The 13,581-nt window shown below is 34.8% G+C and overlaps 1 protein-coding gene across 2 annotated transcripts; it reads left to right on the top strand.

The window, feature by feature from the left end:
• Positions 1–30: 30 nt before the first annotated feature.
• On the top strand, positions 31–12,283 carry LOC121370400 (tryptophan--tRNA ligase, cytoplasmic-like). Of its 2 annotated transcripts, none has more exons than XM_041495593.1 (8): positions 31–290; positions 3,197–3,305; positions 4,492–4,611; positions 5,694–5,876; positions 7,091–7,304; positions 7,971–8,144; positions 9,547–9,687; positions 10,686–12,283. In XM_041495593.1, the coding sequence occupies exons 1-8, from the start codon at positions 161–163 to the stop codon at positions 10,842–10,844; spliced, it is 1,230 nt and encodes a 409-aa protein (XP_041351527.1). In that variant the 5' UTR covers positions 31–160; the 3' UTR covers positions 10,845–12,283. The 2 variants fall into 2 exon arrangements, with proteins under 2 accessions (XP_041351527.1, XP_041351528.1); XM_041495594.1 differs by lacking the exon at positions 31–290 and adding an exon at positions 1,654–1,736.
• Positions 12,284–13,581: the final 1,298 nt, after the last annotated feature.

Below are 13,581 nucleotides of genomic sequence, written 5' to 3'. Positions count from 1 at the left end.
TCTAATTTTAACACGTGCGAATACTTTTCTTCCGGTTTCGGTGATTGACAAGTCAACAAAACATATGATGGCCCTTGCGCTGATGTAATCAATTGCAATTAGTCCGTGACAGATACGTTCATGGTATATGTTAATTGTTAAACCAGTCGGTTAGGTTAAAATGGCAGCCAACCAGCAAGAGGTTCATGTAGAGGATTTACAAATTGGTGATGGGGATGGCGATGATTTGGTTACCCCATGGGACGTGCAAGGTTCCTCCGCAAAGGGGGTTGATTATGATAAACTTATAAGTGAGTTGAAGTCTTTCCAATTTCTTTATCATCCTTCAGCATATGCTTTTGTTTAAAAAAATATTTTATGGTTGTAGTTTAGTTGTAATTCATACAACATAAACGGCCTACAAGTAACAAGGCGTCTGGTTGCATGAATTTGATTACGGTCGACGACAGTCACTTTTGGCACCCTTGTTTTGGCTTAGTACACAATTGACAAGAAATATAGCAGATCTTAGTATCTTACTGTAATTTCACGTGACATCCATATTTCATAAAAGGTTACAATTTTTTAATCACAAGATTTGGATTGTTGTGTTAACTGAACTTCTCAGTGTTCCAGTTCAGGTAAACCCGAATCAGAGTTCCAACATTCGCTCAAATCAAACGTGTTATACATTGGACCCAAAATCACTGGCATTAATGATTTGTAGTGTATCTCTTAAATATAGGGGTCAAGAACTAGTATTTAAATTCAAATATAATAACAAATATTTAACCTCCTGACTACTGTCACTGAAGTCGACAAAAGTCAACGTCATGCATGTGCTTGAGTACTGAAGGTGACATCGAATGGTCCCCGCTGTTTTCTGTGGTTTCCTTATGGGATGAAATGACATCTATAGGCCTAACCTATTATTTTTATTTGGCTGTCAAAAAATCACAACAGCATGTGTGTAATGGAAAAGGCATGTTGAAAAGCAACTTTATACTGAGTTTGAAAACATGTCTCTTTGCACAGATTTTTTCGATAATTTAAATCAATGGTATTAAAAATGGGTTCCCGTGACTTGTTTTCACAGAACCTAATAGCAGTTTCTGATCGGTTCCCATGATCACAAGCCATGGAACCGAAAAAATGTTATCCTATGGTCTTTTGTACAAGGAGATGCAAAGTGACGTCATTCAAATTCAAAATTAGCTATATTATTACAATGCTTCGTCACATTATTTAAAATAAAAACTGGTCAACTAACCTTGACCCCTGTCAAATATTCTATAGCAAGCAGACAATGCTGTTACAGATTGGTATTTTTTTTTTAATTTCATAATTCTGGCAAAATATTAATTTTAACTTTTAAAAGGTGAAAGAAATAAAAAGTACCTTTTGTCAAATGTATCATATCAAAATATTACTGTTGGATATGTTTTATTTATTGTGTACAAAGCCAAAACAAGGGTCTGAAAAGTGGCTGTCATCGACCTTAGTTCACCATGGTCAATGCTAACTACGTTATATTTATATATATTGCTTCCAACTCCATTCGGTTTGTTTTCTCGTTCACAGTTTGTGCAATCAATTTGTTGTTGTCTGCTTGTCGTTCATTTGTGAGGTTTTTCATCACAATTTATAAACATTTCCATTATCAATAAATTTCAGACAAGTAAGGCCCAAAACACACTTGATCTGCATCTGGTGAGTGGCACAAGCGCTATATTTGGTGTATTTTGATGTCTGGGTCTGTAAGTGTAATATGTTATCAATATATATTAATGTGTTTATCTTTAGATAAATTTACTTCTATAAATATCAACAATAAGTTTGAGAAATCCACATTGATTAATATACTCACGAAAAAAAGTTCCTGTGCATCATTACAATTTCAGTGAGACTTATCTTTTAAAATTTAAAAATATTGCGTTTTACATAGATGTACTACAGTTTTTGTATTTATCTGTTAAAAGTACAGTGATCCTCTCCTGTCTTCTGAACTTGAAGTACGGTCTATACAATGCTTGGTGAGCCGTCGGTGATGATGTAACAGAACGACGTATTGATGGACGGTTATGGTCGTACTTTGTGATCACTTAATCGGTTGCGTACAGTTCTTCCACTGATTGGCCTTAACTCAGGGATGTATTGGGATGTTAAACTTGTTATTTCCAAATGATTCCATATGTAAACCCGCTTGATATTGACAATTTATTAACGTGACTTTAGGTGTTGACTCCTTACATATGGAAGAGCCCTGATATCCCTAAACTGTCGAGAACATCTCCACAGACACTGCATAGTGTTCTCATGAACACCAATGAACACCAAAATGATTAGCAACAACGTTTGTGCCAATCTAACCTCAATAATACCCATCGTTCGAAGAAGATCATTTTCTTGGAGGCGTGGCATCACACTGACGACGATCAGATACCAACACACATATTTTTCTGAGTGATGAGAATCCATACAATAGTTTTAGAGTCCAATGATAAGAAAAATGACGTCAAACAGGAGCACGTGATCAAGAATGCTAGTAATGCAACTTGTGATCACAAAGCATGAATAGCTCGTGCAACTGACAGGACACCTGTGGAATATCGAAGTAAGTGGTTACACATTCATTTACTGAAATGTGTATGACCAGATTTCAAGTCAGTTATATTCTATGTGGAATTATTTGGTGCACAGGAACTTTTTTCCGCGAGTATATATATACCTTTCCTGTTGGTTATTAAAAAAAATGAATGAGTAAGGTTCGAACATTGTGCAGCTGCCAGTCTGGCAGTGTGATGGTAAAATGCAGACCGTACCGGAACGCTTGACAAACTGAATTTTTCCTTTAAAAAAAATATAGTATTTAACAAAATGTTCGTCCACTATGCATAGTTGAGAAACATATATTTTATCTTGTGTATAATCAAAGATTCATTTGGGTTAATTTTCATAATTTGTGAGACATAGTACTATTATACTAATAATAACGTTATATAGCAGATGCACACTCCCATCTTTAAACTTTTCTTCTTTTCTGTTTTTTTGCCATCAATAGATCTAGAATTGTTAATTCATTTAAATATTTAGTTTTTATTAAATATTAAGTTTCTCACTGTTCATACATGCGATATATTGATGTAGTTTTTTTTACAATCTAAATATAAATGTTTATTGCTAACTATATTTTATGTATCTGGTTGTTACATTGTAGAAAGATTTGGAAGTCAAAAGGTGGATGATGTCATTGTTAAACGGATTGAGCAGGTCACAGGCAAACCAGCACATCATTTTTTACGACGTGGAATCTTTTTTTCACATAGGTACATCCATTTTCAGTGGGTCACATTTATTGACCATTACTCTCAGGAAAATTAAATTTATTCTGTATATAAATATATACGTCCTATATTAGTTTATATGAAAAATAAGGGCTATGTTTCTAATGTCAATAAAAGGTGTATTTTTTATGCCCTATCATTTATCCTCTTCTAACAAAACAGCACACTTTAGACATTTCTTAAATTAAAATGCGGTTATAAAAAAAAATTGGTGCTTACGGTCCACTGATGGACCATGTAAATTTGTACTTAGAATTTTAAATTGCACCAAACTTGTGTAGTTAATGTTTATATTTAGCTTAATTATTTTTATTACTGTCTGGACTAAATGTATTGCAGACTTATAGTTCTTCCCACAGGGAACACCCTTTTTCAAACTGGAATTTACTACACAGTATTTATTTTTGAGCTGATTGTTTTGTAAATTGCGCACGAAAATAGGTTTTTGGGTGTGTTTTTTCAAAAACACTTACTTTTCTTCTTACCTGGAACAAAACTGAAATTATTTACAAAAATAATTTTTGTAGGAGGATGGACTATGGTTCTTTGCTCCCCCCTCACATTGTTACTACAGGAGCAGTTCCTGATAATAAGTTGTGTCTCAGTATGCAATTTTATGGAGAGGCTCACAAAAATCATATATAGGACTCTCTAGCTTGGCTAGTATACGAGCCTGCATGGCTCATAAAAATTATTTGTACAAATAATACTGATTTTTCGAAACGACAGTCAACATATATCTTAAAATCCTTGGAAAAAACAGTCTTGAAAGTTGAATAGTGATCTTTTCCATGGTTTTATGCAAAACATTTAGTGTATCTTCTGTTCTACTGGAGATGCACTGCATGGCTCGCTGGGTTGGTGGCAGGCTCTAAAGATTTGCAAACAGGGAGTCCTTATGACACTTAATTTTTTTAAACCAAAATCGCACACTGTCTACAGTAAACATATTTGAATCCTGATAGTAGTCCACTAACTTAGTTAGGGGATACATGTACCGTGTGAGTTTGACAGCAAATCTGTATGTATTCTTGTTTTAGTAAAACAATTATAGTATCTTGAGCATTTATAATATGTGATGTCTATAGATCTATATCTTATTGGTAACATTAAAACATGTACCTGAACTGTTTTGTGATTTTGATCCTTCTAAACAAATTTATTACAGGGATATGCACTTGATTTTGAACATGTATGAGAAGAAACAACCCTTCTACCTGTATACTGGCCGGGGACCATCGTCTGACTCCATGCATATGGGACATCTTATACCTTTCCTCTTCACAAAGTTTGTTAATGCACTTAATTCAGTTATTTTTAATTACAATTCAGGGTCCATATTTTTGAAGCTATCTTAGTGCTACGAAATCATAAAACCATCATAAGCTATGACGTCACTCTGGCGTGTGCTGTAGTGACGTCATGGCCTACATTGGTTTTATGATTTTGTAGCGCTAAGATAACTTGAAAATCCATAGCCTGCTAAATGGGGTTTGTTTTAGGTTAGTACTAGTACATATATACAATCAAAGTTTGATCATTCAGATTGAGATCTCTTGAAAACTTATATCGTTTTAACTAATGAGTTTTGGTCCTCCTCAACACAAGCATCTCCCTATTGAGCTTTTAAAATTCACTCTAGGCAGGATCCACAATCACCGTACTATTGGGGCAAGTAAATAATAAATCATTTGTTAATTTCAGGGGTTAAAATAATATGTAGAAGTTTATGTTCAGGGAGGGACCATTTTCAGCAGGATGAGTCCAGTTTGAAGCCAATTAGGGACCATAGATGGTATTACTTTTTGTGATAGGCACCTACTTAAAAATGTGGCAAACCAGCCAATCAGTTGACCCTACATTTGTGTGTGTGTATGTATATATATATATATATATATATATATATATATATATATATATATATATATATAAATATATAAATATAAAAAGAAGACAGAAAACAAAGTAAATGATATATAAATGCAATTGTATAATTGCTTACTAAATAAAAAAGTACATTGAATTAATTACTAATGCATCTTTCATTACTTATTTTTAACTTGTTATAGAATTATGGTTTCTCTCTTAATAACACAAACAATTCTCATTTATGATTTTTTTTTTTTTTTTTTTACAAAATTGTGGCTGTATTCAATTGAAGCTTTTGAATAAGTGTATTTTTATTATGTAGTGGTGACATTAAGCAAAATAAAGTTAGTATTTAATTTTTTAATGATTTGTGTAAATAGTGCAATAATCTACATGTATTTCCCTTTAACTTTTTGTGATTCAGATTTGCTTTAAATACTCCTTATGATCTAATATTTTCAAATACTAATTTATAATGATTTAAAAATATTTTTTCAACAGATGGCTACAAGAAACATTTGATGTTCCGCTGGTCATCCAGCTAACAGATGATGAAAAGTTCCTGTGGAAAGATCTGACACTGGAGGAGGCAAACAGGCTGGCATATGAAAATGCAAAAGATATCATTGCAGTTGGATTTGATGTCAACAAGACGTTCATCTTCAGTGATATGGATTATATTGGGTAACATTCCCATGTTAAATGGTGATTTTTATGTGCTCGTCTATGATGGGTCGTATTATGGTATGGCATACATCCGTCCGTACATACATCTGTCTGTTAACTTTTTCTTGTCCGGACCATATCTTGCATACGGATGCATACAGGACCATCAAACCTCACATGTAGGGACAACTTGGGATGGAGGTGTGTCGCATACTATTACTAGGTCACTGTGACCTACTTTTCTCTGTGCACTGCACATAACAGTAAATCCGTGTCTGGACCATATCTTGTATACAGATGCATACAGGACCATCAAACCTCACATGTAAGAACATGGGATGGCGATGTGTCGCGTACTATTACTAAGTCACTGTGACCTACTTTTCACAGTCTGCTGCACATAACAGTAAATCCTTGTCCTGACCATAACTTGCATACAGATGCATACAGGACCATCAAACCTCGCATGTAGGAACAACTTAGGATGGCGGTGTGTCACATACTATTACTAGGTCACTGTGACCTATTTTTCACTTGTTTACTGCACATAACAGTAAATCCTTGTCCTGACCATATCTTGCATACAGATGCATACAGGACCATCAAACCTCGCATGTAGGAACAACTTAGGATGGTGGTGTGTTGCATACTATTACTAGGTCACAGATTTTTCACCGTTTACTGCACATAACAGTAAATCCTTGTCCTGACCATATCTTGCATACAGGACCATCAAACCTCGCATTTAGGAACAACTTAGGATGGCGGTGTGTCGCATACTATTGCTAGGTCACTGTGACCTATTTTTCACTGTTTACTGCACATAACAGTAAATCCTTGTCCGGACCATATCTTGCATACAGGACCATCGGACCTCACATGTAGGAACAATTTGGCATAGTTGTGTGTCACATACTATTACTAGGTCTCTGTGGTACAAATAAATCAAAGAATTTGTCTATATTCTGAACATCATATGGTTTTGCCATCAAACTCCTGACAGGTGTATCATGTACGTCACCGGTACTCTTGTTTTTAATTGGGTAGCACAGGGCTCGCACTAGAATTTTTTTTTAAGTTTGAGCCAATTTTCAGGTATGTAGAGAATTTCCTTGAAAAATATTCCAAAGTGACCAATTGAAAGGTAATACAGTGAACCAGTCTGCTTTAGAGATTCGTTTTTATTCACAGTCCTTAAAAAGACCAATGGAATTTCTTTCTTTTCTTTTTAGATCTTGTCCTGAATTTTACAAGAATATGTGTCGTGTGGAAAAGTTAGTGACGTTCAATCAAGTGAAGGGGATTTTTGGATTTGGGGACAGTGACTGCATTGGGAAAATAAGCTTCCCTGCAATCCAGGCAGCCCCAAGTTTCAGTTCGTCGTTTCCACACATTTTCAACAGAAAGACAAACATACCGTGCTTAATTCCTTGTGCCATTGATCAGGTGTGAAAACATTGAATGACTGAATGTTTAACTATACATGTAAACAATTACAATAAACTCTATGTAAGTAATGGAGAATGTACGAGATGTAAATTTATGGAAAATAATTCACGAGTCCCGTGTATCTACACTTAGTCGTGCATTTTCCAACTTGATCCATTATTCATAAAAAGTAATTACGTGACTGCTAAATTAACTTTATTTTAATTTGTTTAATTAAAATATGGGTTAAAATGGCAAAGATTATTTACAAAACTAATAACCCAAAATGATGGGATCCTTTTGGACCTAACCTTGTTTTCCGCTATGCAATAAGCCCATTTACGCGGTGTTAGGCCCTGATTATAACAGCTCATTGGATATATTGAAACATTGTTTTGCTGGATATCTAGCCAACAATATTTGCCAATTTTAATCAAACCTGTGAGCATATGACTGGTCTTGGGTGGCTTTCACCATGTTAAATTCATATGGATATTGAGGGGAAAAAACTAAGACATATTGTGTTAGGGTTGTTGTCTTAAATCAGTACCATACAAATAGCATCCACTTGTATGGTTATCTTAATATAAATATGGGAATGAAAAAGATTAAATTTCAACACTCATTTTATTTGTATGTTGTATTTAATTACAAAAATTTTCAATACTAATTATGTTGTTGCAGGATCCATATTTTCGAATGACGCGAGACGTTGCCCCTCGTATGGGTTGTCACAAGCCAGCACTGCTTCATTCTACATTCTTCCCAGCTCTACAGGGAGCACAGAGCAAGATGAGTGCCAGCGACCCGAACTCATCGATATTCCTCACCGACACAAATAAACAGATAAAAGACAAAGTATGATTACTTATCACTATTCGCATTGTGATGTCTATTTTGTTGGGTACCCAGTCATATTGGCATTAAGAGTAAAACGAAAAGGCAGATGTTGCTGCCAAGTCTGCTTTGAACTTGCCCCGTGTCCATGTTGGTGTCCCCTACGGTGGTTTTAAATTTCATATTAACCAATATATCTTTTCAACTTGTCAAGATGATTGGGACGGTGCAGTTGCGAATAAGCTTCATACTGTCACGGCAGTCCTGGGAGGTAGTGCAGGAAGGATGAAGTAGTCTTATGCCGTGCCCGCATCGGCCATACATATTTGACGCATTCATTTATTTTAAAGAAGGACCCTCCTCAGTGTGAACACTGTTAGTGTACACTGACTGCACTAAATTTGGTGGAGTGTGATCATCTCAAGCCGACGAGAAATGATATATTTGGCAACAGAAATGTTTTAGAATCGTTTAAATTACATCCAGAATTAATTGTAAAGTTTTTAAAACACTTTGACTTCTATACAAAGTTTTAAAATATACTTACCTTGATTTTATGTATTATATTATACTTTCCCCCTACAGCTCTTTACACTGTGGTTTTACATGAATATATATAAATAATATTTCCATATATTTACCATTTGTGACACGCAATAGCCGATATGTATTTTTGTGCTGGGGTGTCGTTAAACATTCATTGATTCGTTTAAAATACACACAGGTACAGTGTTTGACAAATGTTTGAGAAAGTCATTAGCCATCACAGAAGCTTTGACTAGTGCCCTATGTATTATAGTAATACAGTTGATAATTTCTACTAGCCAAGACCAAAAATTCACTAGCCAGGACCGAGGTCTAGTGGATTTGTCGGACCCTGATGTAATATGGGACTGAATGTCAGTAATGTGAGATTTAATCTTGGTACCATGGTTAACTTCCTGACACTATGGATGAGGATTTTGGTTGCAGTCACTCTCTCCTGGTAGTGTTGGCGTGATCCTTTTTTCTAAAAAACATGAGTATCTATAAACATGGTAAATGAGAAAGAGAATCAAATTAATATCAAAGTGACTGTCAAAAACTACACACACTCCATAAAAATAAAAAAAATAAAAAATACTTTATCAAATTTTCTAATCCGTATCAATTTTTTCCACTCTTGTTACATATTTCGGTTATTAAAGCATATCTAATTACATTTACTTGCACAATATAAAGACTGCATTACATTTGTTTTTGTTTAGTCATGTTGATCTCTGGATGAATTTTATTTTCATTTTAATTCATATATTCATTTGTCAAATTTGTCTCATAGAGTTCATATGTTTTATCATACACTAATCATTAAAACCATTTGATTAATTTAGATAACCCTTATGTTGTTGATTGAAAAAAAAATCACTGTATGTTTCTATTGCAGATTAATAAATATGCATTTTCTGGAGGCGGTACAACAGTGGATGAACATCGAGAAAAGGGAGGCAACTGTGATATAGACGTATCTTATCAGTACCTGACATTTTTCTTAGAGGATGATGAAAAGCTAGAAAAAATTAGAATGGTGATTATCATGGAAATGTTTCAACTGGTTCTTCTTCAATTGATGTTTATCAAACATTATTTTTTGAAACTGTTTAGAAAGAAACAGATTTTTTGTTTATTGGATATACTTATCATGGGTATTTAACTTCCTATCATTGTCAGTGAAATTTAAAAATGAATGATCATCATAAATCCAGCAAAACTAACTACTGGTATGTTCAATATTACACATAATTAGTACAGAAGAAGGTGTAACTTTGAGGTAGTAGGCTTGTTTTTCCCCCCGTCAACCAGTGCTCAAAAACTCTGGTTTATGCTGTGCTGCCTATAGGAAAGTGCATGTAAAAGATATAAATGAGTACCAGCAGTTTTCCTTTTCCCCTCAATTAAGTGTCATAATAACCATGTTTGACGCCAATTAGCCATAGTTAAAATGTGTTCAGGTGTTAATATAGGGCTAGCTCTGGCAATCGCCAAATTCACCAACTGGGAATTTTAAAAACAATTGGCAAATTTTATTTTAAGTTGGCAAAATAATTTTACTTCATTTTATTACAAAATAACTGGTTTTCTACCATTTGTGAAGTTTAATAGATAATTTGGTGAAACTTTGTGTTAACCCAGAGCTTTTCTTTCTTCTCTGTCAACCAGTTGTCAAAATAACCATGTTAGAAAAAAACCAAGACATAGTTTAAAATGTACTGAAATGTTAAACAAAAATATTTTTGTCTCTCTTAAGCAATTGTCAAAATAACCATATTTTTAGACAAAAATAGTCATACTTTAAAAGACACAAGTGTGTCAACAAATATTATTTTCTTCTCTCTTAATTGTTAAAATAACTATATCTTTAGCCACTAAATACCCACAGTTTAAAATGTGCTGAGGTGTTGATACACATTCCATTTCTTTCCTCTCTCTCAACCTGCTGTCATATGAACCATGTTAGACACCAGATAGTTGGAGTTTAAACATTCCTTTCCTTTCTCCTGCTACTAAAGATGTTTGTTATTTCAGGACTACTCGAGTGGAGAGCTGCTAACAGGCTTTCTCAAGAAGGAGCTGATTGGTATACTGCAGGACCTGGTGTCAAAACACCGAGACCGACGGGCTCAAGTGACGGATGATGTTGTTAAACAGTTTATGACACCAAGAAAACTCAAATACGACTACTGATAGCAAACAGTCGGTGTATGATCAGAAAAACACCACACATTAATTTATTTATTTAAAAGAAATCTCTGCTTTGGGCCACTTAAAGGCACTTAGTCTTGTTACAAACACATTTAGATGAAGTTTCTATCAAAAACATCTGGCGACAATCAAATGAATACAACAAGACATTGTTTTGAGCTTCTATTGATGTTAGGATTACCAAGAACATAATGTGTATAAAAAAAAAGAAACCCAAGTTTTAACCAGAAGTACTGCCCAATGTTTTTAAGGGGACCATGTGCCTTTAATGGAAAAAAATATATATTGGGTCAACCTTTTCAACACCATGAAGCATTTTGGAAAACAATGTTTTCAAAAGAATGGATAGTAGAGTGATGACAAATGGGGGAGAAGGGTTAGTTTTATTGCAAGTTATTGCAAATCAATTTGCAAACATTGAAGTGTATTTTTGCAAATGACAGATACCGGTAATATAGATAATTATTTTATATTATATTTTGTTTTTTTAGCCCTCTCAAGTGATTACACATAACAGGCTACTGGGCTCTTTGATGTAGAATAAAATAATGCCTCTGTGATATGTTCATTCGTAATTTTAAATCGGTATTTTCTGCTAGTGATGCCAACCTGTGCTTAATTGATGATCCCAAATGGTAATTACTAGAAATGTGCTGAATTACCAGTACACCGACATAATTCAGTAGGAAAGTAATACTTATAGAACAAACGTATCTCGATTGCATGGATCTCTATCTAGTGTCTCATCTATTGGAGGACAGTCACTCCCGAGATTCTTTACTGGACAAGGCATTCTTCTTGCAACACTCCAAGGACTGCCATTCCCAGACTAACAAACTATTTGATATGCTCAAGCAAGCTCCTGCAAATTATTTGCAGTATGACAAGAAATTAATGGCTTCATTCTCAATATGTTATATTTGTCATATGTATAGAACATGCATTTGGTCTGAATATTTAGTCAAAAGCAAATGGGTAGATTCAGAGAGGTCATATAATAGGTTGCTACTAGCAGGATAATACTTTGCTTTATCTGGTCATCATATTTTCACAGTACAAAGTACATGCAGTTCCAAGATAAATTGTGATAAACTACACCTGCACCAATACAATGATAATAAAAGAAACATCTTTTCTTTCTTTTGGGGGGGGGGGGGGGGGGGGGGGGGGGGGGAGTGACACATGCAACATTTCACCAACAAATAGGTGGCCACCAGTAGTAATTTGTGATCTATTCATAAAATTAATATCCTATCAATGTAATTTTATTCCAAGACATAATGTGATCAGATCTGTTATTTTTCATGTACTGGTTTTTGTTTTATGGAGATAAAAATTGGGCAAGTGAATTTTTAAGCATGGCCAGTGAATTTTCAAATCCACTGACCCAATGGCAAATGAATTAAAAGCATATTCTAGAATCCCTGTGTTCTTTGTATCTATAGTTGTGAAGGGGGGGGGGGGGGGGGGGGGGGGAGAGACTGAGAAGGATTTACTGGTAAATATATGTATACTGAGGTGACTCGCATATTTTGAGGTTTAAATAATAAATTACAAATTTTATCGTTTTCTTCTCTTTTTATTACACTCCTGCCACAAAGTACTATTGTATTATGTGTATATTATTCTATTGTATCCTAGGTCTTGATATGTACTGTCCTGTCTTTTGGAAAGTGCATATAAACAGTCTTTCATTACTTTTTGGTGGGAGTAGCCTGTATGTTGGCACCAGAGGTTTCCTCACTCACTCTAGACAAAGTGTCAAAAAAGTATGTTAGACATAACTAACCATAGTTACATATCTGTTGAGGTCTTGTCCTAAAAGAATTGACCAAGGAATGGATGTTGTTAATACTGGGTAATTTAAAGTTAAAGCATTGGCAAATGAAATGCTAAGGGAAGTAACCTAGGCATTGTGTAATTACAGATTTGGTATAATTTTAATAACTGGCCTACATTTAGCCAGCCGTTTTTCCTAAACATTTGCAAACTATTTTCACTGATTACTAACAGTGGTGATTCGGTTAATGTTTAGCACAAAAACCAGTCTAGAAAACATTAGCAACAAAATGGAAGGCTGAACCATGTACTAATCTGGTCTATGAGAAAATATATATAAAAGATCCCTTGCTGTGTTTTTTAATAGGAGTAGCATTAGTTTCTCTCTTGGGGCGGGACATAGCCTAGTGGTAAAGCGTTCACTTGATGTGCGGTCGGCCTGGGATCGATCCCCGTTGGTGGGCCCATTGGGCTATTTCTCACTCCAGCCAGTGCACCACGACTGGTATATCAAAGGCAGTGGTATGTGTTATCCTGTTTGTGGGATAGTGCATATGAAAGATCCCTTGCTGCTAATCAAAAAGAGCAGCCCTTGTAGTGGCGACAGTAGGTTTCCTCTCTCAATATCTGTGTGGTCCTTAACCATATGTCCGACGCCATATAACCGTAAATAAAATGTGTCGAGTTAAATAAAACATTTCCTTCTTCTTCCTTGGTTTCTCTCTTTTGAAAAGAGTCGGAGAGGGGAGTAGGGAGGAAAGGAAAGAGAGACAAAATTTGTTTGGAATTAGTTGCACCATTTTAAAGAAATCGAAAATGTAAAACGCTTATGGACAACGCACAAAAACATATTGTAATAGGTTACTAGAGCCTTCCGACTCCAGTCACCTAAAAACAAAGTCACACGCTACAATATACAATAATTTAAAATAATTTATTA

This window comes from Gigantopelta aegis, chromosome 4 (assembly GCF_016097555.1).
Source record: "Gigantopelta aegis isolate Gae_Host chromosome 4, Gae_host_genome, whole genome shotgun sequence".
Taxonomy (NCBI): domain Eukaryota; kingdom Metazoa; phylum Mollusca; class Gastropoda; order Neomphalida; family Peltospiridae; genus Gigantopelta; species Gigantopelta aegis.
Note: the sequence above shows the minus strand (reverse complement) of the source record. Positions and strands in the feature narration are given on the sequence as shown.

Excerpts from the sequence above, each read along its gene's own strand:
- LOC121370400 (XM_041495593.1), top strand. The coding sequence starts at position 161 with ATGGCAGCCAACCAGCAAGAGGTTCATGTAGAGGATTTACAAATTGGT. Across the intron at positions 4,612-5,693 it reads ATACCTTTCCTCTTCACAAA|ATGGCTACAAGAAACATTTG; the intron begins GTTTGTTAATGC and ends TTTTTTCAACAG. Across the intron at positions 9,688-10,685 it reads AGCTAGAAAAAATTAGAATG|GACTACTCGAGTGGAGAGCT; the intron begins GTGATTATCATG and ends TTGTTATTTCAG.